Genomic DNA, 23,398 nt, shown 5'->3' on the forward strand with positions numbered 1-23,398 from the left:
TGTCAGAACGAGAGGTTTTTCTCGAGAAGTTGTGAAGGCTATCGCAAGAGCAAGGAGGCCATCTACTATTCGAGTCTACCAGTCGAAGTGGGATGTGTTTCGCAGATGGTGTAGAGCTCAGAAGATATCCTCTTCCAGTACCTTTGTGACAGATATAGCTGATTTCCTCCTTTACTTGAAGGAAAAATGTAGTCTAGCAGTCTCTACAATTAAGGGCTATAAAAGTATGCTTTCGTCAGTCTTCAGGCATAGAGGCATTAACATTGCAGAAGACAAAGATTTACTTGATCTGATTAGATCTTTCGAGACGTCGAAGACGAGAAGTATTAGAGCACCTTCTTGGAACCTGGATGTGGTCCTAAAGTACTTGATGACCCCCAAATTCGAAGGAAGTCGTTATTCCTGGTCGCGCTAGCCTCAGCAAAAAGGGTAAGCGAACTACAAGCCTTAGAGCATAATGTTGGCTTCAGGAACGACTCGGCGTTTTGTTCCTTCAAACCGATGTTTCTGGTGAAGAATGAAAACCCTTCGAAGCCTTGGCCTAGAACCTTCGAGGTAAAAGGACTTTCGTCTAGTGGGCTCTCTAGTGGGTACTGAACAAGAAAGAGCTCTTTGCCCGGTTAGAAGCCTTAAGTTCTACTTAGAGAAAAAGATCGAACTAAAGGGGAGTAAGGATAGTTTATGGTCTCAGTTAGAGATCCCAGCAAGACAGATCTCAAAAAATGCTCAGGCGTTCTTCATCAGAGATGTAATCAAGGAAGCCCATTTAGCGTGTAAAGAAGAACAACTGGACCTCCTTAGAGTTAAAGCTCACAAGGTAAGAGCAGTCGCTACCTCTTTAGCATTCCACAAGAACTTGTCGATACAGACTCTAGTGGAGTCAACTTTTTGGAGATGCAATTCAGTCTTTGCATCCCATTACTTGAGAGATATTCAAGTGACGTACGATAAATGCTTTACTCTAGGAGCTTACGTATCTGCGGATTTGTTGCTGGGACAGGGAGCTGAACCCAATCCTTTTTAGTTTTATTAGGTTAAGGTTTTTTAATGGTTTTTGGTGCGTTTATTTGGTCGATTGAAAGAGGGTGCGGGAATTAACCCCTTTCAAATCGTAGTTTGTTCATGAAACTTACCTGTCAGATATATATATAGCTGTATTTCTGAAGTCTGACAGAATTTAAAAAACTTCCGACACACGCAGTGGTCGGCCAGGGGTGTTAGTCCCATTCCCGCCGCTGGGAGCGGGTATCAGGAACCATTCCCATTTTCTATTCATAATTTTTCTGTCGCCGGTGCTGGAAACACCTGTTTCCAGTACCTCCGTCTTAGATTTTGGAAACTTCATTGCCGCTAAGTATCCTAATTGTCTTTTAATTTATTTACTTGGAGTTGTGGCTAGGCATACGCTATCTTAAATTGATTTGAATTTGATTCATTTTTGCATAAGATATCTGAATCTAGTTAGGCTAGTTTCAGAGGGTGTTGTCTGCAAAGATAGGTGTGGCTACCGAAAGCTTCGGTAGATCCGCACTTGGTATGCACGAGGGGTATGAGTCTTGCTTCTTTGTTGAGATTTGTCATGTAAGGAGTGTGAGACTTTGTCTAATTCCGTAAGGAAGACGTATGATTCGTATGTACGCAATTAATCAGTAAACATGTCTAATTCCGTAAGGAAAACGTATGATTCGTATGTACGCAATTAATCAGTAAACAAAAGTCGAGGGTAGTGAACCTGCTAACCTTCCTGTAGACTTTTTTTTTTTTTGCCTAACCTGTAGTATGGCCTACGGGTTATGAATATGTCTGCGAGAGGTGATCGCTCTCCTTCATTGTTGTGAAGAGTGCTACTTCTGTTATTGTTTCTTCCTAAACCCTGTAACTGTTGCCTTTTTTGGGCCCTAAACTAAACGTGTCCTGTAGAGGTTATTGCCCTTTCTCTAATACTCTTTCGATTCGTATCTTAGAATCGAAAGTGCTTGCTTTAGAGAGCAATAGTGAAGTGGCTAAGTGCAGTGACAGTGCCCTTGTGTAGTGGAGGGTGCGTCAGATCGGCCTTATTTCGCCTCTAAGGCCGGGACCTCTGCTTGACTCCCAGGACCGGGGAGAGAGCATGTCGAAAGCCGAAGGAGGGTTACGAGGAACCCCCACCGATCTGGCGTGCCTTCGGCAGTTTTTCTGATGAAAATCCCCAGAGTGCCTAAGTGCGTGCACTGTGCACGAATCCTGAAGGATTGCTTCTCGTCCTCCGAAGCATCCTCCCCGCGCAGGGGTTGGAGCTTTCGGAAGGACTCGCGCCCTCTAAATAGAAGCTTTATAGAAGAGGACGCTTCACGTCCTCTCTCTCTCGTTATGCGTTCCAGTGAGAAGTAAGAAGGCGAACATCGCCTGATCACTGGTACGTCTTTCCACTGAGAAATATGAAAAAGAAGTCTTAGTAGCAGGACACTTTTGAGAGCGGACGTCCGAGCTTTGTTACTGTGAGAATAAGAAGGCGTTCCCTCGCCCCTCGTATTCTCACACGATCAACCCTTCTCCTGAGACTGTTTCGTGCAGTCGGATTTCTCTCCGAGATGTATCTCGCTCTTCCCTGAAGGCAGTTTCTCTCGCTTGTTTTGACGCCTGTCAGGAGCGTGACGCTTTTCTGCACGCTTCTTTTGACGCTCGGCTTGGACGGGACGTTCAGATGGACGCCAGGCGCGCGCGGGTGCACGCCAAGCACGCACCAGTGGACGCCGAGCGCGCGCCAGTGGACGCCGAGCGCGCCCCCCAGCGCACGCCAGGTGTGTCGCCTGGCTGAACGTTTCTGTTGAACTCTTCAAGCTCTTGTTTACGATTTGGGCCTCAAGAATTTTTACCTCTACCTTCGGTGATACCTTATACCTCACTGCAAAGAATGTGAAGTAAGCAGTGCTTCGAGGAAGCTTAAAGTGAACAGACAACTTCGTCTTCGAAACCCAGCAAGACCTCTGGGTTTCGTGAATTCAAGAGGTCTCTGTCAATATTATATTGCTTTTCGCAAAGGTGGATGGAGTTAAGGAAAGCTCAAGGGAAGATCTCGTTTTCTCTACCGCAGTCAAGACTTTGCGATAAGGCAGTTACGGGTTATGTAAAGGCTCGATGTCCTGCACGTCAGGACTCTCGGCAACGTTCAGTAGGATTCTGCAAAGGCACTCATCAAAAGGACGCTCTTCGGGAAAGCGCAAGACAGGACTTCCTTTGCCATACTGCCAATAAATTTTAAGCTTTAGCAGGCATTAGTTGTGATACGGGAGAGGAAGCTGGTTGGAGAGTTTCTTCCTCTTCCCAGGATAATTTTGCAAGCTTTTTAGCCCATCTGAAAGGGTTTTTCAGATGATAGATTTTGTTAGTTTCTAGTCGGGACTACGCTGCCGAATTGAACATCGTCGTTCTACCTGCCGTAAGCCCAGTCTCTTAACAGGATTCTTGCCCCTTCCTCGTTTGAGACGGGAATCGGAAAAATAAAATGCTCGACTTCCTGGATTACGTTTTGTCAATTCAGTGACTTTCCCCCATTGACAATTATACTATCGTTTTGTCAAGTAAGTGGGTATCCCCTCATTGACAAAATATCTCTTTGTCCCGTAAATGGGTTAGTTCTCATTGACAAACATCTCATTAACTTGATATTGCGTAAGCGAATAAGCTCTTATTGACAAGATTCGGAAGAGCTCTCATTCGTCATTCGCAGACTTGTACAAGAAATAGACTTGTAGACTACGTCAATGAATGCTTATGTCCAATAACATAAGAAGCTTGAGCTGTCTGCTTCGATTCTCTTAAGTTTTGTTCATGAAACTTGCCTGTCAGATATGTATGTAGCTGTATTTCCGAATTCAGCTATATATAATGTCTGCCGGTAAGTATGAACAAACTTTATTGTGATATAATTTCATATTTTGCCTTGCGTTATTTTTACTACTGGTTGGTTCAAGTCATATACGCTTGCTGTAGTTACCTCTTCGGATGGCAACCGAGAGGTCTATTGTCTATTTTAAGGACATTTTATCGTTACTCCCTGCAGCCTTCCAGGAGTTTCCGATTTATCTTTTACCCTTGTATGGTAGTGTTCTGACGACACAAACGCATCTATATATTTAGCGTTTTCTGTTTCGCTTAAATATACCAGCTTGAGAGTCTTTCTGCTCAAAAAATAACGGACCTATTTCTTCGTAGAATAGGGTAGCTGGCAACCCAGACATAAAGTTCAGAGACGACGTTCGTAAGCTGCTGGCTGCTGCTGTGTCTGTCCTCCAGTCCAACTGAGCCAGTAACAGATCGTGCGCTGTTATGCGCGGTAGGTTACGTCTCTCTCTCCTGCGGAATTGACTGACTAACCGTATCTCTGTGCTGGCGGTTACGTCTCTCCTGCGGGATTGACTAACTGTATCTCTGTCCTACAATCACGGACTTTAGCCTAAGATTGAGGGGATTTCTTACATGAATGAATAAACGTTGCATTCGTTTTGCCTTACTATGTTCAACAGAGTTATCTCTTAATCCTTTCGGTGCTCGTTACCGCACGGTATAGAACTACGAGTATACCGCAACATTGCACTTTTATATGCTCTCCTGCTTAGGCAAAGCGCAGCCTTATTAGGGAAGTAAGCATACTCGGGGAGGGAATGGATGAGCTTGCTGGGGACCATTTCCTTTCTGAAGAAGTTTGTTTCCTCGAATAGACTGCAATTCAGACCTCCACAGTTTTTTTTCCTACCGGGAAACTGAAATATTATTCAAGATCTAGGAATGATTCTGAACATCTCTCAGTGCGTCTATCACCTGAGGTGATAGAAAGAAGGTGCCGGACATCTGGATAGGGTTTCAGATGTCCTGGATCTTAATCTGAAAGAAGTAAAAGCAATTCGGTCGTCCCTCCAGTCCTCGAAACTAGTTTTTGGAACCAGTGGTCCAGATCAACTCTGATATTCCACAGCTCTCTCATATCTTAAGAAGTATCTTCTCTCGGTCCCTGTTCGAGTTTACGAGAAAGAGCCTATTATAACAACAGGCGTAGAATGTAACGATCCTCTAGAGGTTCGTTACAGGATTGCAAAAGTCCGTACGAATCGTCTCGATCGACGGCAGCAACTATTGACTTCCGAGTGGAATCTTTCTTTAGAGGTAAGTTGAGAGTTGTGGAGACTTTAGGGACGCCCTTTCATTCTTCTCTTCGATATGTTGAGGATGAAGAGGCTTCTTCTTCTCTGCTCCCTTATTCTCGATCCGGGATCGGTACCTTAAACGCCATCCTATGATATTGAACGGGGATGGATGTTTAGTCTCTTTTCCCCTTTTCAATCGCTTAGGAAATGTAATAAGAGGATTTATGACGTCACAAGGAGCAACAATGACGCTGATCGCCCCATGTTGGCCTTCAGGATCCTGGATTCACAGAGGTCACATACTTCCTAGTTCACTTTCCAAGGACCTTTTCCGAGAGAGTCGGTCTACTCTAACTCGAAAGGTACCTATAACCTCTCCGCTCTGAGTCTGACTACGTTCAGACTATCGAGATGTTGACAGGAATAAGATTACCGTCTTCCATTTCCGTCTGAAGAATGGGATAAGCTGGCAGTCACAACTATTAAAGAATACGCAAATATGTTGTTGACGGCCTTTGGGCTCAGAGATTTGCGTCTGTCAAACAACAAAGCCCTTCACGATCTTTGAGTTCTGTGGAATCTCGAAACTCGCTCACCATCTACTTTTTGTCTCACCTGTTTTCTCGAAGTCAGACACTCGTGCGAGATCAGGCGACATATAGTAGCCCTGAGTTTCTTGTTGACAAGTCGGTTGCGTTCATACACCCCCGATGATCGTGTAACATCAGACCAGGTTGGACTGTCAGGCATTCTTCCTTCGGGACTGAATCGCCTTTTTTGCTCCTCGCTCCTTTCTCTTGGCACCGAGCTCGAGTCAGGAGTGATTCGCTATCAGGAGTTGATTCGCTGACGACGTTGGGTTGCGTTGATACACCCCCCAAGGTTTTGCTTAGACTGAATCGCCCAGGCAGTCCAGACACTCTTCCTTCAGCGAAGAATAGTGCCTTATGGTCTTAAGGGTACAGCCTTGCTGTCCTTGATGCGTCTGACTGGTCAACTGGTCGGTCACCTGACTTTAGTACAGACGGACTGACTGTGCATGTCCAGATCGAAGCTTTCAATATGGAACTTAGACGTAGTCTGAAGTTCTTGATGTCAAAGCATTCGAACCTCTCCTACCTGTTAACTTCTTGCATGTAATCAGGAAGGCCTTCTTCTAACCACCCTAGATACGACGAAGAGGGTTAGTGAGATTTTTAAGCCATCGTCACAAGTTTTGGCTTTAGAGAACACAAGGCGGTGTGCTTCTCTAAGCCTTCCTTTTGTGGCCTAAGATGGAAACTCCCGTTTTGTCCTTGGCCAGGAGCTTGGAAGCAAGGATGGCACAAGTTAGTGGGCAGGAGCCAGAGAGAGTCCTGTGCCCTGTCGGGTCTCTCAAGTTTTATCTACATAAACTCAAGAAAGTCTAAGTCATTCGGGCAATCTGCAGTGTTCCGAAAAAGACCAGACTTGCCCATATCGAAGAACACCCTGGCTTTAGTGTTAAGGAGTTCTTTCAAAAATGCTCCTTATTGTGTTTGCACAAAGATTTGAAATCTTTTTATATCTGAATGCTCACGAGGTGAGGGCGCGGCCTCGGAAGCATTTCAACAGAGCATGGCACTTAGCAACATCCTGAGTACCATGTTTTAGTGAAGCAACTCTGTGTTCACTTCACACTCCCTGCGAGATGTGAAGATGGCAATATGAGATCTGCTGCTCGCTAGGCCATACGTGTCTGCAGACACAATCTTGCAAGGAAGTACCACTCATCCTATCCTGAAGAAAATGGTTAGGAAGAGCTCTTAATTTAGTTGTTGAGTCGCCGACAACGGCGACTTCTCACTCTTAAGCCTTAGTTAACACACCTTAACTTTGGCTAGGTTGGTCAGGTGGTGATATATATATTTATATATATATATATATATTTATTTTACTTCTTAGCCCTCATGGTATGGTCAATATGGTCTAGTCACATTGTGGTCACGCCCCCGTTGACAGATCATCTGGAGTGCACCAGCTTTATAGGTCTCTACCTCGCTGGCAACTCTAGTAAAGCAGAAGCAGACTTGGGTGACAGTAATCACAAAGTCAGCTATGCTAACAGGTGGAACCAAGATGTAAATCATCTGCATGCATTTGTTTTCCCAAAATCCTTCTATTCTGTCCTTCCCACCTCCAAAGGTGGGATTCAGCTATATATATATCTGACAGGTAAGTTTCATGAACAAAATGATATTGATATGATACAATAAAGTTTTGTTCATACTTACCTGGCAGATATATATAATCAAGTACCCACCCACCTCCCCTCAGGGGACAGTGGAAATAAAAATTATGAATAGAAAATGGGAATGGTTCCTGATACCCGCCTCCCAGCGGCGGGAATGGGTACTAACCACCTGGCCGACCACTGCGTGTGTCGGAAGTTTTTTAATTCTGTCGGACTTCAGAAATACAGCTATATATATATCTGCCAGGTAAGTATGAACAAACTTTATTGTATCATAACAATATCATTTTCTAACATGTTAGTGTGGTCAGGTGGTCGGGATTGGTCGTTATGCTCCTTGTAGTGTCTTAGTTACCTAAAGCTCTATATGTAAGAGGGTTAGCCCCCGTGGTATGATACGGTCAAGGTTCGCCTGTAATGATCAGCCCCCATTGGTACGATCCAAGAAAAGGCTCTGCCATGTAAGCGGGTAAGCCCCCATTGGCATGATCCGAAAGGTTATCAGTCACAGGTCTCATCCTCTCTGAAACTCTGATGGCAAGCAGACTCATAGACAGTATCAATGAAGTCTTCTTCCATATCCAGGTAGGAACCAAGGTTGTGTTTTTTAATATACCTACAACGTATGTTGTTTCCCCTTTCCCCTTTTTATATTAATTAATATTTAGTATGTAACTGTCTCTTGCCCTCCACCAAGGGTGTCAATCAGCTAAGTATATATCTGCCGGGGAAGTTGCATGTACAAAAATGATATTGTTAGTATACAATAAAGTTTTGTACATACTTACCCGGCAGATATATACGATTAATGGCCCACCCAGCCTCCCCTCAGGAGATAGGTGAAGAGAAAAATTCTGGTTACGTGAATGGTTCCTATTCCCGGCCACCCAGCGGCGGGAGTGGGCTGGTCACCTGACCTACCTGTCGCGTGTGCCGCGAGTTTTGAATTCTGTCGGGACGGTCGAGACTATAGCTAAGTATATATCTGCCGGGTAAGTATGTACAAAACTTTATTGTATACTAACAATATCATTTTTGCTAACTTGTGCTATGTATAGTATAGCAGTTATGGTGTTGACGGTTGCTTTCGTACTGAATGCGCACTGACTTTTTTTTTTGTCATTGCCAGTAATTTGCAATTAAGTAGGTATAACAATCTTGAAACTGCATCCAATTTACAGCTAACCCCAGTATTCGCAAGGGATAGGGATGACAACTACGTGCTACTTGAAATCTGCGATAAGTTGGAACCCCCTTCTAAAAATACTTATAACTGCCTATTATAAAAGGTGCAATCACAAAATACCCTGTATACCTTAAACTGAAATGCCTATAAATGCCTATTTTAAGCCTATTTTAATAGTTCAAACACCAAGTAACCTTCAGGGGGCTGGCTGGTTAATGCCATTTTTTAAGGACAGGACTTTGATATTCATACCACATGATATGGTGACTTGGAACATCTCCAAACCGCATATGATTTTTGCCTCTGACCTTCGGTTTTGTGACGCCAGGGCAATTTACAGTGGTCCCCCCGTATTTGCGGGGGATGCGTACCAGACCCCCCCACGAATAGTTAGAATCCGTGAATGTTTGGAACCCCTATAAAAAACGATAAAAACAGCCTATTTTGTTAGTTAAAACTTAAGAAAAACCACTAAAAATTTCATACTTGGTTTTTTTTTTTTTTTTTTTTTTTTTTTTTTTTTTTTTTTTTTTTTTTTAATAGTTTTATCACAAAAAGTGCATTTTATGATGAAATTGATAACAAAAACCAGGAATTTGTGGATATTTCTCATAGAAAAATACCGCAAATGCGCGAATTTTCCGTGAATAATGCAGGGAAACGTTCCCGAGAGAAATCCGCGAATGTGTGAGTCCGCGAATCCGGAGAACGCGAATACGGGGGGTCCACTGTATCCCGAAAATAACCATTTTTCAAATTCTATCTCCTCCCTTAATATTTAATATTAAGACCTGGGATTACTACCATATATAGACCAGATGTAGACCTACAATCAAATGAGTTTTTTTTTCTAAAAGTCATTTTTTTGCTAGATATGAATTTTTCATAATGGTAAAAAAATAAACCCTAATGTCTTTCTGAGTTATATACCAAATCTCAGTGCTATAGCTTTAAAACTAAGTGAGAAGATAGATTTTGAAGGTCAATAAGTATGTATAGTTTTGAGATACGGGCGTTCAAAGTTTTCCTTTGTATTTTTATAAAAACAATGTTGATAAATAATGATTATTATGAATGCATATTTCTGTTGTGTGTATTAAAATAAACCAAAACTATGGTATTTATCATAATTGAATCATAAATGATGATCCCTTTGCTCATATATCGTAGCCTGGGGCACTGTGTCAGGCAAGATGGGACACTCCTTCCTTCGCAACACTCTCTCTCTCTCCCTCACTAACTGGGCTTATTACAGCAAATTTTCTTCTTCTGTATGTTAGCAAGATGTTTTCCTTATATTTTCCTCTTTGGCATGATGAAATTCTTGCCGAAACAAAGATAAACAGACGTAAAATCAAGAGAATGTCAGAGGTGAAACTTGAACGAGTACTCTCTTTTTCTATACAAATTAATGACGATAATAGATCAATATAATAATACATTACAGTGGTACCTCAGGATACGAAATTAATCTGTTCCGAGGTGGACTTCGTAACCTGAGTTTTTCGTATCTTGAACCGCATTTTACATGTAAATTGCCTAATTCATTCCAAGCCCTACAAAAACACCCCAGTAAATTTTATAATAAAGCTAAATTGACCAATAAACAATGAAATACAATAATTTAGACCATTCAATACCTAACTTAAATTACATATACTACTAATATGTACTACATACCTGTAAATAAAGTGTATTAGCGTACATGGTACAAGAAATATTGTACGTACATACGCACGTATGTGGTAAAATGTGGAACCTTACTTTTCAAGTGAGGCGATCTCCGAAAGTGGCGACAGAGGAGGAGGACAAATGGCAGAAAACTTGAACACTTAAATTTACAAAACACATTAAAAAATGTCATGAAACATTAACACTAAACTTTACGAAACACATTAACAAATGGCACAAAACGTTAACACTTAACTTTACAAAAAACTTAAAAATAAATTTTTTTTTTTTTTTTTTGCCTGTTTTTTTATTTTTACATTTTTTTTTTACTATTTTATACTTTACCTTTCTCTCTCTCTCTCTCTCTCTCTCTCTCTCTCTCTCTCTCTCTCTCTCTCTCTCTCTCTCCCACCGAATAGTTGCCAGTCTGTTTATGGAATTTATCAAACCACCCCTGAGAAGCCTTGAAGTCTGGGGTTGCCGTTGATGTCCCTTCTCCTCCATCGTCTTGGGCCTGGGCAATCAAATCGCCGAAAATAGCGCTGGCCTTTTGGCAGATTGCCGTCTTGGTTATCGTATCGCCAGCAATTTCTTTGTCCTCAATCCATAGAAGAAGCAGCCTCTCCATCTCATCATGCACGTGGCTCCTCTTGTTGGACAAAATAGTCACGCCCTTGGAAGGTGTAGCTGCTTTGATGGCTTGCTTCTGCTTGAGGATGGTGGCTATCGTTGATGGATTTCAGCCATATTCCTTAGCAATCACACTCAACTGCATGCCAGCTTCATACTTCTTGATAATCTCCATTTTTGACTCCATAGAAAGCATCCTCTTCTTTCCATGAACTTCAGCAACTTACTTGGGACCCATGACTATACTGTATGTAATTAAGTTATGTAGTATGCTAATTAAGTTCTCACACAACACGATAAAGTAGTACAATGAAATCACTAACACGAATTAACGTTAACAAACTAAATCGTATATGTGAACAAATGAATTCCGTGTGCATACGATAACGCTGGTGTGAAGCACTGGCCGAAGAAGAACGCCTTTACGTAGAGCGCCATGGGAGAGATGCTGACCAATAGGAGAGCAGGATCTTATGGCGGTGACTAGCATCAGGAACCAATGGGAGAGTGGGAGGATGGTGGCGAGTCTACTCAGTTGGTGGCGCGCAAGTTTTAAAATTGTTCTCGGCGGTCTGGGTGAATCTTGGGACTTTACAGCAACAACCTTTAGTAACCTGAATTATTTTCGTATGTAGAGCCCAAAAAAATCTTCGTATTTGCTTTCGTTACTTAAATTTTTCGTAAACTGGGACTTTCGTATGTCAAAGTACCACTGTATAAGTTAATTCTATAAGTGAATAACATTTTATTGATATTTTGCTGTGTTTTTCCATCAAAGATTATGTATACAGAGAGAGATAGAGATGCTTGGTTTGCCAAGATGCTACCCTTCACTGATCAATATGTCAAGATGATTGACAGTCAGGCCTACATTGTTCTCCCTAAGTGGGAGACTTCATAACAGTAAAAGATTGGGAAAAAGCAAAGAATTGTGCTAAAATCTTGCCTAATTTACTATATTTCTCTTAATGAATTGATATTTTGCTGTGTTTACATTAATATTATTTGAAAGTAACTAAATCATTTCATCACAAAAATGTATATAGTAATCACAAAAATAACATGAAAATACAGTAATTAGTGAATATGGCTACATGAAAAAATCTGCGAATTAATAGTAAATTTTCTATGGATATGTATTTGGAAATGTGTTCTACAGAAAAATCTGGATTGACTGAAGCCACAAATGCTGAACCACAATATAGCATGGTTGACTGTTCAGTATGTACTGTATACAGGAGAACACACGCAGGTTATGTATACTTGTGCTAATAACTTATGCAGTATGTTAAACCATTTCATTATATGAGAGATTTGAATCGTAGAAATATCAAGATGCAAGTTGGGTAGGTTCCTGGAAGCAATCAAATCTTGCTAAAAATATTTGTTTAAATAAGTGGAAATTGAAGCAAGTTAAGAGCTCAAGATATTTTAGGGGAAGGTGAAAAGAGACCTGAGATAGCAGTGCAAAGGGTTGCTGCAAAACACCTTTAGTACCATGTACGTATAGTGTTGTACAAGGTACACTTAAGTGGCATGCCATTAGAGATTGCAATATTAGGCTGTAAGTGTATTTTACAAGTTTTATTATATAAACCTGGAATCTTAATGTAAACACAATGCATAGTTGCCATGTAGTTTAGATATACCCAATAAGTTTCATCATCATTCACATTTATATCAGATTTTCTCCTATGGGGTTAGGCAACTTATTTTTTTGTTATTTTCTGATTATTGCACTTTGCATCTTAAAATTCATCTGCTTCCAGCCCTCATTTTTTGCCCTTTCTCCGTGACCTTCTGGGCCTTCCTATCAGTTGGTTACCAGCCACTTGCATTTCTATTGCTTTTATCAGTGCACCTCATGTGGTGCATTGTGGGCATTACTTGAAATTCTTTGCAGCTTCCCTTTGGCCCTACCTGCAACCCCTTTCACTGTATACCTCAGTTTGTACTCTCTTTCTTCCATCTTACTGTCCACCCTCTCCTAACAACTGATTCAAAGTGCAATGGCAAAGTTTTCATTCTGTTTCACCTTTCAAACCTTCTTACTGTCAACTTCCATTTCAGTGTGGAATGATCTGACAGATTCCAGCACTATGGCCTAAATTCTATGGTCTATGCTTCTTTCCTATCCCCTTGTCATCATATGTCCAGACCATTTCAGTCTTGAGATCTCTTATTTTACAGTCTCTGGACATGATGCCTATTTGCTATTCCGTAATTGATATGACTTCCTAAGCTCAGTTCAAGCATTGAGGCTTATCATTTGGCAATCTCACTATATTAGAATATCCTTGTCTTTTTTAAAATGGCCTTGTCTCTGCTACATAAACTTAAAAAGATTGAAAATATTGCAATATTAGTTAGTAATTTTGTTAAAACTGTGACGTTGTGAATGAATTAGAAACTACATGAACCCATGGATGGAAAGTAAAAATAAAATGCAAAAACTCCACCTACCAGAAGATGAATACATGGCTAATTTTCTGCTCTTATAATATGTTACTTTGTATAACACTGTCTGGAACTGATATAAAGGAAACTAAATGTTTTCATCCTATTTTGCAAGGAGTTAGAATCATTCAGGTGTCTTACTGGGAAGTGTTTTGGAGTTGTGTTTGGGCATAAGTGATCACTGTTGGTTTTATGCATGGCTACGTATAAGTATCAAGAATGTAAATTTACCTCTTGACCTAGCAGCTAGCAGACTCAGTCACATATCCTTCCTCACAAATATTGAATATCTGCTATAGCGTTTAGTTTTCTTATAACCTGAATAGTATAAAGTTATTGAGCACTTTAACCATAATATAGTCTAAATTTTTTATTAAGCAAATTTCTGGTACAAATGTAGATGTCATTGTGCACTTACAGTCCATATTTATTCATCCAAAAGAGTTGGTTTTTTTTTCTTTTTTACACATCTTATGATAATTTTTGCTTCTTACAGGTGTACCTTATAGCAACATGCTCACCTTGGGAGGTGGTAAAACACAGGCGCCTCGATCACATATGGATTGCGTGGGTTATGATTGGGTTTATGTGCCTCAGCTTATCTCTTTCATCTATGATACTTCATCTAGTCACAGCCAAACACATTCCATGTACGATAATTGCTTCTTGGTAAGTTGTGTGTTTTACAGTACGTATGTGATTTTACTAATTACTTTGGTATTTTTGTGAGTGGTAAGCCTGTCATTATCATCATTAAAAACTCAGATTTCATCATTTTATTTAAGTGTGAAATGAGTTATCTCAATTGTCTTTACTTTTTGCCTGGTAGTAAATGAGTTTTGGGAACTGCCAAAAAAGATATTGTCTTGTAAGTCTCATTCATCATCTTATGTACATTAATTGCATATTGAAATACTTACAAAATCATTCTGGTACATGAAAATTCAGGGGTGAATGCTTTGATATTTTACCAAAATAGCAGTTTAAGGGTCAAACATGTCACAACAAACTTTAAAAGCTGGAGTTTTATTTATGAATATTAAATGTAGTGACTTAAAAATGCTTTGATAATACATTTGTTTAAGAAGTGTTTTTAAAATACTGTTTAGTGGAAGTATTAGTAGTATAGCTCTATGTAAGGGATCTTGATACCAAACTTGTTCTCAGGTTTTGGGAGCAGTTAACATACTTTATTTTACATTAGATGCCTTTGGTTTCCCATGACAAAATGCCTGCAGTTTAACTACAAAACTACCATGTTAAGATAACTATAAATTCTGAAAGTTTTTTAAGAGGACTACCATAAATCCCTGACTAGTTTTTGAACCTACAATTCAGAATACGTACAGTGATAGCAATCCTTCAGACTTTACATTTTCATTGCATTTAAGATCATTCATTGTTTTTCTCTAATTTTCAATCCATCTAATTCCAAAAGTATTGAACAAGTAAAGAACATGAACAAAATAAAATTTATTTTTCCAATCTAAAGCACAGCCTGAAAAAATTGTCCCCTTTATAGAGATATGAGAAGATCTCTTATGGTAGTGACTTAATAACATTAAGTACCATGATTAAACAAAACCACTGTGTCAGTCTACTAGACTCATAGGGACAGCCCACAGGGTTTATTCTTTTGTGAAATGTAAAATTAAAATAAAGTAAAGTTAAGGGGGCCGGCCGGAACCCCTATATTTGGGGGTATAGGGCGAAAAATGCAGTCATGAAAAAATTCATGGAGCTTCATATGGCAATTGAGAATACGTATACGAAATATTTCGTCAAAATTCCTCTTACTTTCGTAGTTACAGGGTAATTAGTTAACGTAACTCAATAAGCCTAAAACATTGATCCGTACAAGAAAATGCAATATTTCTATTATCGTAAATTTTTATGATTATTGTCAAAGAAATTGGGAGAAATGGCATCTGTAGACATTCCCCGAGTCGAGAAGGGAGACTTCACTTCAGTCAGCTACCAAGTCCAACCATCAGTGCGAGCACAAACTTCAAGTAGTCTACACGTTCGATTTCTCCTCTGACATTCGCTTGCTTTTACGTATGTTTATGTATGTTTCGGCAAGAATTTCATCATGCCAATGAGGAAAAGACAAGGAAAACATCTCGCTAACATACAGACAAAGAAAAATCGCTCGTGTATTATTACAGAATATCATAATATACACGTAGTTAGTGAAGAGAGAGGGGAGGGTTGCGTAGGAAGGGTTGCGTAGTAACACCCCCGTCTTGCTTGACAGCACACGTCACTGATAAATAACAAAGTTTTGGTTTTTTAATACCCAAAATGGAATATGAAATTCATAATAATCATGATTTATTAAATTGTCTTTGTAAAAAGAGAGTACACCTTCGAGTTTCACCTCTGACATTCTCTTGCATTTATGTTTGTTTATCTTTGTTTCGGCAAGAATTTCATCATGCCAAAGAGGAAAATACAAGGAAAACATCTCGCTAACATACAGAAGAAGAAAATTTGCTGTAATAAGCGAGTTAGTGAAGGAGAGAGAGAGAGTTGCGTAGGAAGGAGTGCCCCATCTTGCCTCAAGCAGTGCCCCAGGCTACGATATATGAGCAAAGGGATCATCATTTATGAATAAATTATAATAATCTAAAATAAAAAGTTTTGGTTTATTAATACCAAAAAACAAAAAAAGAAATGATACATTCATAATAATCATTATTTCCCATTAACTACGTCGACATTTTTTGGCGGGTCCTGGACGTATTTTACGTCGACATTTTTTTGTCTTTCGGGTGCCGACTGGACGTATTTTTACGTCGACATACAAAAGTTTTTTTTTTAAAATTCGCGGAAAAATACTTTTAGGCCTACCAGCCGAAAACTCTTGAATCATCACGCGCCTTGGGGGATGCTGGAGTTCACGGATCAAGGGTGTTGTTTTTGTTTTGTTTGCAATCGTACGTAGGTCGCGCAAGCGCGAATTTCTTTCTTTGCCGCACTAAAAAGTATCTGTGACACATCTCGGAAATTATTTCGTCACTTTGACATAATTTTTTTACCATTTTAAATTAGCCGTTACATGGAGTATTATATATGAAAATGTGCACATTTTATGTAGAATACAACAAAAAAATACTCATGATTGTAGCTTTTATCAGTTTTGAGATATTTTCATATAAATAACAATAAGTGCCAAAATTTCAACCTTGCGGTCAACTTTGACTCTACAGAAATGGTGGTCGAAAAAACGCAATTGTAAGCTAAACTCTTATATTTTAGTAATATTCAATCATTTAACTTAATTTTGCAACTAATTGGAAGTCTCTAGCACAATATTTCGATTTATGGTGAATTTATGAAAAAACTTTTTCCTTACGTCCGCGTGGTAACTCTTCCGAAAATAATCATACATGCGATTGTGGTAATGTTTGCACCATTTTAAATTAGCCGTTACATAAAGTTTTATATATGGAAATGTGCGCAATTTCATGCACAATACAACTAAAAACAACCCATGGTTGTAGCTTTTATCAGTTTTGAAATATTTTCATATAAAAAATGATAAGTGACAAATTTTCAACCTTCGGTCAACTTTTGACTCTACCGAATGGTCGAAAAACGCAATTGTAAGCTAAAACGCTTATGTTTTAGTAATATTCAAGCATTTACCTTCATTTTGCAACAATTGGAAGTCTCTAGCACAATATTTCAGATTATGGTGAATTTATGAAAAAAAAAACATTTGTTCCGATACGTAATACAAACCCTCGGTCCTTTAACAATAGGAAGGTAACTAGCGGCAGCTGGGACGGTCGTAAGCTTCGAACAAAGGGCAAGAGAACGGTAGTTAACTGCTTGTCCGATCGTGCGCGCGCCCGCGCGCCCGAGAGGTGAAGAATCACTTTTGCTTTCGGCCGCGGGTGTGAAGGACGTGTTCGTCATCGCTCTCTGGCCCGCTTCATCGTCGTATGCTTTGTTTATATTGTGTTTCTACTAATGGTTTGGTTGACTTGAAAATGAAACTGTAAGTACACTGTTTTCATTTTTCATTACTTAATTATGAATCAACATGGAGCAATCGCCGTAGAGACGGCGATTTCCGCTCTTTTCATGAATTGAACCCTTGAATTATGTCTCGGTGCCGAGGGCGGGCGCACTCGCGCCGAGTCATGTATTTTGGGCGAAAAAGTGTGTAATTTGAAAGATGTAAGTACTCTTTTTTCATTATTTTTTTTTTTGACCTGTGCGTTCGTTGCCGAGAGCTTGATTGCGCTCGGCAAGAGCCTCTTATTTTGTATGAATAGAATGCAATGAAAGTGGATTCGCAATGCAGTTTTCTTTTCATTTTCATTTATTAATTGCATCAAATTTAATTTTGGATCAATTTCCGCTTCCTTACCCACGGGAAATTAATTCCTTAAGCCGTTTTATTGCTGTGAAAGTGAAAATAGCAAGTGCAGTATTGTTCATTTTCATATATATTTATGATAGCATCATATTATTATGGATCAAGTTTCCGCTCTTACCGGGAATTGATTTTTCCCTCTTTAAGTTCTATGAAGTGAATCGCAAGTGCAGTATTCTGTTTCATTTTCATATTACTTTTCACTGCTGTGCGGGGGTAGGGGTGGAAGCGAAGGTCCTGCCAGGAAGTCGTCGGAAAGCTCTCCCGCGACTCCCTTGGTATCCGATTCTTCGTCTTCTTTCCTGCCCCCACGCTCAGCTTCCTCGTATTTTGTTTTTGGGTCTTCCTTTCCGTTTGGGGTGTGGCATGTCTCCCCCCCCCCCCCCCCCCCCCCCCGTGCGTGAGGGAAACCCCTCTTACTAATCTGTCTGTGCTACCGCAGGTGCTACAGCCGTGGGAGACGACCTTGGACAGGTATGGACCACTGCGGCTGCAGGGCGTGCCTAGCATCCACGATCTGCTGCAGAGTCTAGCGAGGTCTGGGGCGGTGACCTTGGAGTGGTCTCCACTACAACCTTCACGGCCCGCTTATGCTGCTTCCCCCCGCTGGTCTACACTCCCCATGCTGTGTCGGTGACGCCGTCTGCCGCTTCTAGGGCCGTCGCCGCAGTACCGAGGAGGGGTATGCCGCCGCCGCCTGTGTTTTCTTTGTGTTGCCTGCCCCAGAACTTCCGCTGTTCCAGCAGCTCGCCCCTGGACCGCGGCCGCCAGTACCACGCTGGCTGCCGATGATTCTACGAGGCGATGGCTGGGCCTTGCCGTACCTGTCGCTGATGTGGTTCCCGCTACTGGCTTGGCGTCCCTTCTGTGTTTACCGCTGCCGCTGTTCCTGCCGCTCCTGAGCTGGGTTGCTGTTCCTGTCGCTCCTGGTTCCTGCGCCTGTCCATGCTGGTCCTGCCCATGGTGTGTCTTCCCCAGTCCCAGGTCCTTCCGGACAGGTGCAGTCGGGCCGTGTTGCTTCGGCAATAGGCCCGACTCCGGCCTGGATGGAGGACCTGACGACTGTCCTGCGTGAGCTGACGAAGAAGAGGAAGGTGTCATCTTCGTCTGTTGCTGCCTCTTTCCCCTTCGACTTCAAGGCCATAAGCCGAAGAAGAAGAAGGAAGGCTGCCTCCCCCCCCTAAGAAGTCTCCTTCGGGAACTTCTAAGGGCCCGTCCCACCTCGGTGGGACGGGGGGTCCTTCTGCTGGTCCTCCTGCTCCTTCGGGAGCGGGGCCCGTCTCCCCTTCCGTAAGGAAGAGATAGACGGGGACCAGAGGAGTATCGGTTAGCTCTGGTACTTCCTCGCCTGGTGCTAGCGGCGATGCCGCTACGCCAGGTTCCGGCTCGTCTCTCGTTCGCGGGAGATCCCGAGTGTACGCTCTCCCTCGGGAGACCGTGCAGCCAAAGTTTCGGCGCCAGAGTTCGCTCGGCGCCAAGACCACGGCACGGAGCAGAAGGCTGGCGAGAACCGCTCAGGTGACTCTCGCCAGGCCAGCGGCCGCTCTCGCAGCGACCAGCTGGTAACCGGGTTTTGTTATTTCCCCCTAAGAAGACTCCTTCGGGAACTTCGAAGGGCTCGTCACATCCGGTGTGACGGGGGGTTCTTCTGCTGGTCCTCCTGTTCTTCGGGAACGGGGCCCGTCTCCCCTTCTGAGAAGAAGAAGAAGACGGGGACCAAGGGGTGTGCTGGCTACCGCTGGTACACCCTCGCCTGGTCTTGCAGCTCTGCTGCTAAGCCAGGTACAGGCTCGGTTTCTCGTCCGCGAGAAGTTCCGAGTGTACGATCTCCTTCGGGTGGACCGTGCAGCCAAAGTTAAGACGTCTGAGTTCGCTCAGCGTCATGACCGAGGCACGGGAAGCAGAAGACTGTCGAGAGCCGCTCAGGTGACTCTCCGCCAGGCCAGCGGCCGCTCTCGCAGCGACCAGCCGGTACCTCGGCATGGACGTGACGGTCTCTGACCGGCCACGGGTTGAGGCTGGGAAGAGGTCCCCCAGGTCCCCTCGACCGACGGTACCAGCCTCGGCTGGTACCAGCGGCTGGTTTACGTGCCGCGCGGGAGGACGCTCACGGTCTCACGGCGAAAGCGAGCTCTGCAGGTCACCTGACCGCCGCTCCCACAGGGACGGGCGGATACGGTGACCAGCAGCAGCTCGTCTGACGCACGGGACCGGGTCGACGTGCTCAGTCGAGCCGCTCGTCCACAGGTGAGCGGCACGGCCAGGCCTGCAGATCGATCCCCACCGCGGGTTGGTGATTCGGCTGCAGCCCCCCACGCCAGCGAGCGTGGGGGGGTAGCGTCAGGTCTGTCTCTCCACTACCTTCAACTTCCTCGGACTACACCGAAGAGCGAGGTAGGCTATGGAGTGATCGTGAGAGGTGCGCCGCTCACGATCCCGTCACGACGCCGCACGTGCCACGGTATGGTCCTTAGGACCAACCAGGACGTACGCGCAACGTGATTGGAGCGCCGTCAGGGGGAGAGGGGTTCGGAGCGTCGGGGGGGGTAGGTTTGGGGGTTTTTTAGCGGTCAGTTCTGTCTCCTCCCGATACCTTCAACTTCCTCGGCATACGCCAGGAGAGCGAGGTATATAGGAGTGATCGTGAGAGATGCACCGCTCACGATCCCGTCACGACGCCGCACGTGCCAGGTTGGTCTTAGGACCAACCAGGACGTACGCGCAAGTGATTGGAGGCAACCGTCAGGGATCTGTTGCTGGTCCTTCTTCTGAAGGAGGAGGGTCCTGGGAGCTGCCTTGTTGGAGGGACTGGACGGTCCTACTCCTCAAGACGCTGTAACTTCCGAGATTCAGAGTAACTTTACCCAGGTTATTGCACTGATTCGTCAGCACAACGATCCGGGGGGAAGGATCGCCGCTCCCACCAGCAGAGCCCACGTCTCTGCTCGAGTCGTTTTTGGGGCCCGAGAGGGAACCCAAACCGACGGTGGGGATGCCGCGATCGGAGCTTGCCGATTCTGTCTTGAACCAGTCTCTCTCGTCTCCGGACAGAAGCTCTCTCAGTTCTGGCCGGTCGATCAAGCTACTTCCACCTCCTCTACTGCGACAGCGGCGTTTCTACGTGTCTTCGGACACCGTATTTAAATACTCCTTCGGTTCCTCCTGAGAGGTTTCGACCTCGACGAGGACTGGAATGAGTCGGAGGACGGTATCGGCTCTCTCCTGTCAGGTGTCGATCAGCCCCACCCAGACGACGTTCACAGTGGCGGCAGACCCTTACCTACAGTGAGAGTTCGTAACCCTCCTCGGGAAAACGTTTTCTCCTGACGATACGTTTTGTCCCAGACTCTGAGAGGCCATCGCCGCAAGGCGATGGCTGCTCCTACTCTTCTCCAACTGCTAGTTCCACTGGGAAGGCGAGCGAGTATCCAATTCCTCCCCATTCCCTCTCTCCTTACTTACGAGGGAGGGAAAGGGGAAGGATCCTACAGAGATTTCTCTGTAGGATCCCACGTTGGGGACTGCGCTACCAGGGGGGACCTTCGGGTCCTACTGACGTAGCCCCGGTCGTTGAGGAGGGATCCTGCCCCATTCTCGATTTCTACGGGAATCGAGAGGACCACCAGCCGATATCGTTTGACGAATCGGTGGGGGTTTTCGCAGACAAACTGCTTTAGAATTCTACGGAATTTCTAGCGCATTCAGAGTTTGTTTAGGAGTTTCTTACGATCTCCAAACACTTAGGCGAGACCACGGTCCAAAGTGAGCGAGACGAGAATCCCCGATATGTTACACGATAATCGGGAACCTCGCCTATGCTCGAATTCCTAGAATTTCTAGCATTAGGAAGAAGACTGCTGCTGAAAGAAGACTATCTCACAGTAGGCGACCAACCTGGAATAGAGAAGAACGGACGGGAATATCCAGTTTGGCTGGAACTATCGTCTTAGTATTCTGTTCACCATTGAAGCTTTCCTTCGAGGAAGACTTCTCCTTCACTCTCTTTAATAGAGAACGAAGGTGGTCGATCTCCAATCCTTATTTTGTTTTCTTGAATGAAAGAATTTAGGATGGAGATCGTTGTTCAGAATCCTACAAATATACTACGTATATTAACCTCGCGACATGATTCTGCTAAGCAGTTGAATGGTCCGAGGGGTAGGCGCATATCCTGGTTATTCTACGGATTGCGACTTAGACGAAAAGTATTCTAATTGAACTGCAACCCGGGTTGCCTGCAACCTCCCAGGAGTTTCCAGTTTCAATTTTATATACTTATGGTGTTGTCACAACAACGTCCATTTAAGCTTTTATATTTACCGAAATTCGTTTCGCTTAAATATAATTGCTCGAGCATATCTTTTTATGCTCGGTGGTTCTAGCCGAACGCATTCCTTCGTGGAAAGGATTACTTGGCAACTCAGGATGACGAGTCAGCGACAGCTACTGCGTATTGAATTGCCCGAGGCATTTCAGTATCAGCTGCCGCTTTGAGATAGACGGTTGTTTTATGTCTTTCTCACTGCTTTGATGGAATAACAACCGTATCTCTGCCCAACAATCACGGACTTAAGTCTCTGATTAACGGGGATTCTCGCATACATGAATGACCATCTACTGCTGTGAAACGCTAGTATTCATCGTCTTCGGTATTGCGAGAATTTCAAACAGAGATATCTATTCGACTCTCATCTTTCTGTTTACCGCACGGTAACAGAATTCTGTAATAGTCTCTGCTGCATCGTATCCCGATAATGCGGATGATTTTGCGGAATCTGAGTTTGTCCTCAAAATATCTTGTATTCGGAGGTGTACAATTGTTCATTGTTCACCCCGGATTAGCAGATGTATTGAAAGACATCGCCTACTCCCACACCTGCCAGCTCTACTCCAAACGTTCAGCCCATGAGAAGCAGTTCTTCAAGCGGCTCTCCCTGTGTTTCATTACTGAAGAACGCCCCCGCCCCTTTCATTGCACAACGGACAGCAATGAAATGGCGGTTAGCGTTTTCAGTCATTTGTAAGCACAGGTTTAGAATCTTGAGATTCCTTCTCTCGATTCAGCTGGAAGACGTAGGTTGCATTCATTGCCTACCTTCGTCTTCAACGTCACATAGTGTTGTTTCTCCTTAAGCTGAGATTCAACGTCATGAGATTTTTCTTGCCATCAGGGACCTCGGTCTTTTGAAGGCAATTGACTTTCGCCTTTTGAGCTTATGCATTAAGAGAATCATCGCCGCGCCGTCCGGCATCGGTGACTAACAAATATTTTATTTTTTGTTTGGTCTCTCAGCATAACTCTTTAAAGGGCGAAGGTCACGTGACTTACCCGGATGCTTGGACAACTTGCCTCTACTGATTCCGAACCAGTCAGTCGGCAGCTGTCAGAGCGCCCGAGTCAGTTACGAACTATGCTGTGGACTTAGTTCGGTTGTTCCAGAGCAATCATTACTTCGTCTTAATAGCTTGTCAGTATGAGTACTGTACATAACCAAAGTCGAGAAGAGGGATAGGTCATTACGACTATTCCCTCTTTTCGTCTTAGGTAACTGCATGACTTCTCTTTGAGAAGTCAAGCACAAAGGGATGGGGATTTGTGACGCTCGATTTCGTACCGATCTTCGTAGCGAAGACTCAGAACCCTTCGGTAACTGACGATTGGTTCGAGTCCTTCACAATACCCTCCCTAATGGACTTCACCGCCTCCGATACGAAGGCTGATGCTGCTTTGT

General features: G+C 43.4%; 1 protein-coding gene across 1 annotated transcript in view; it reads left to right on the forward strand.

The window, feature by feature from the left end:
* The window catches only part of LOC135202851 (uncharacterized), a 131,418-nt gene that overhangs the window by 82,690 nt on the left and 25,330 nt on the right, over positions 1-23,398 (forward strand). The window contains exon 7 of the mRNA XM_064232310.1: positions 13,776-13,948. Coding sequence (XP_064088380.1) covers positions 13,776-13,948 — 173 coding nt within the window. The remainder of the gene's footprint in view (positions 1-13,775; positions 13,949-23,398) is intronic.

Source organism: Macrobrachium nipponense, chromosome 33, assembly GCF_015104395.2.
Source record: "Macrobrachium nipponense isolate FS-2020 chromosome 33, ASM1510439v2, whole genome shotgun sequence".
Classification (NCBI taxonomy): domain Eukaryota; kingdom Metazoa; phylum Arthropoda; class Malacostraca; order Decapoda; family Palaemonidae; genus Macrobrachium; species Macrobrachium nipponense.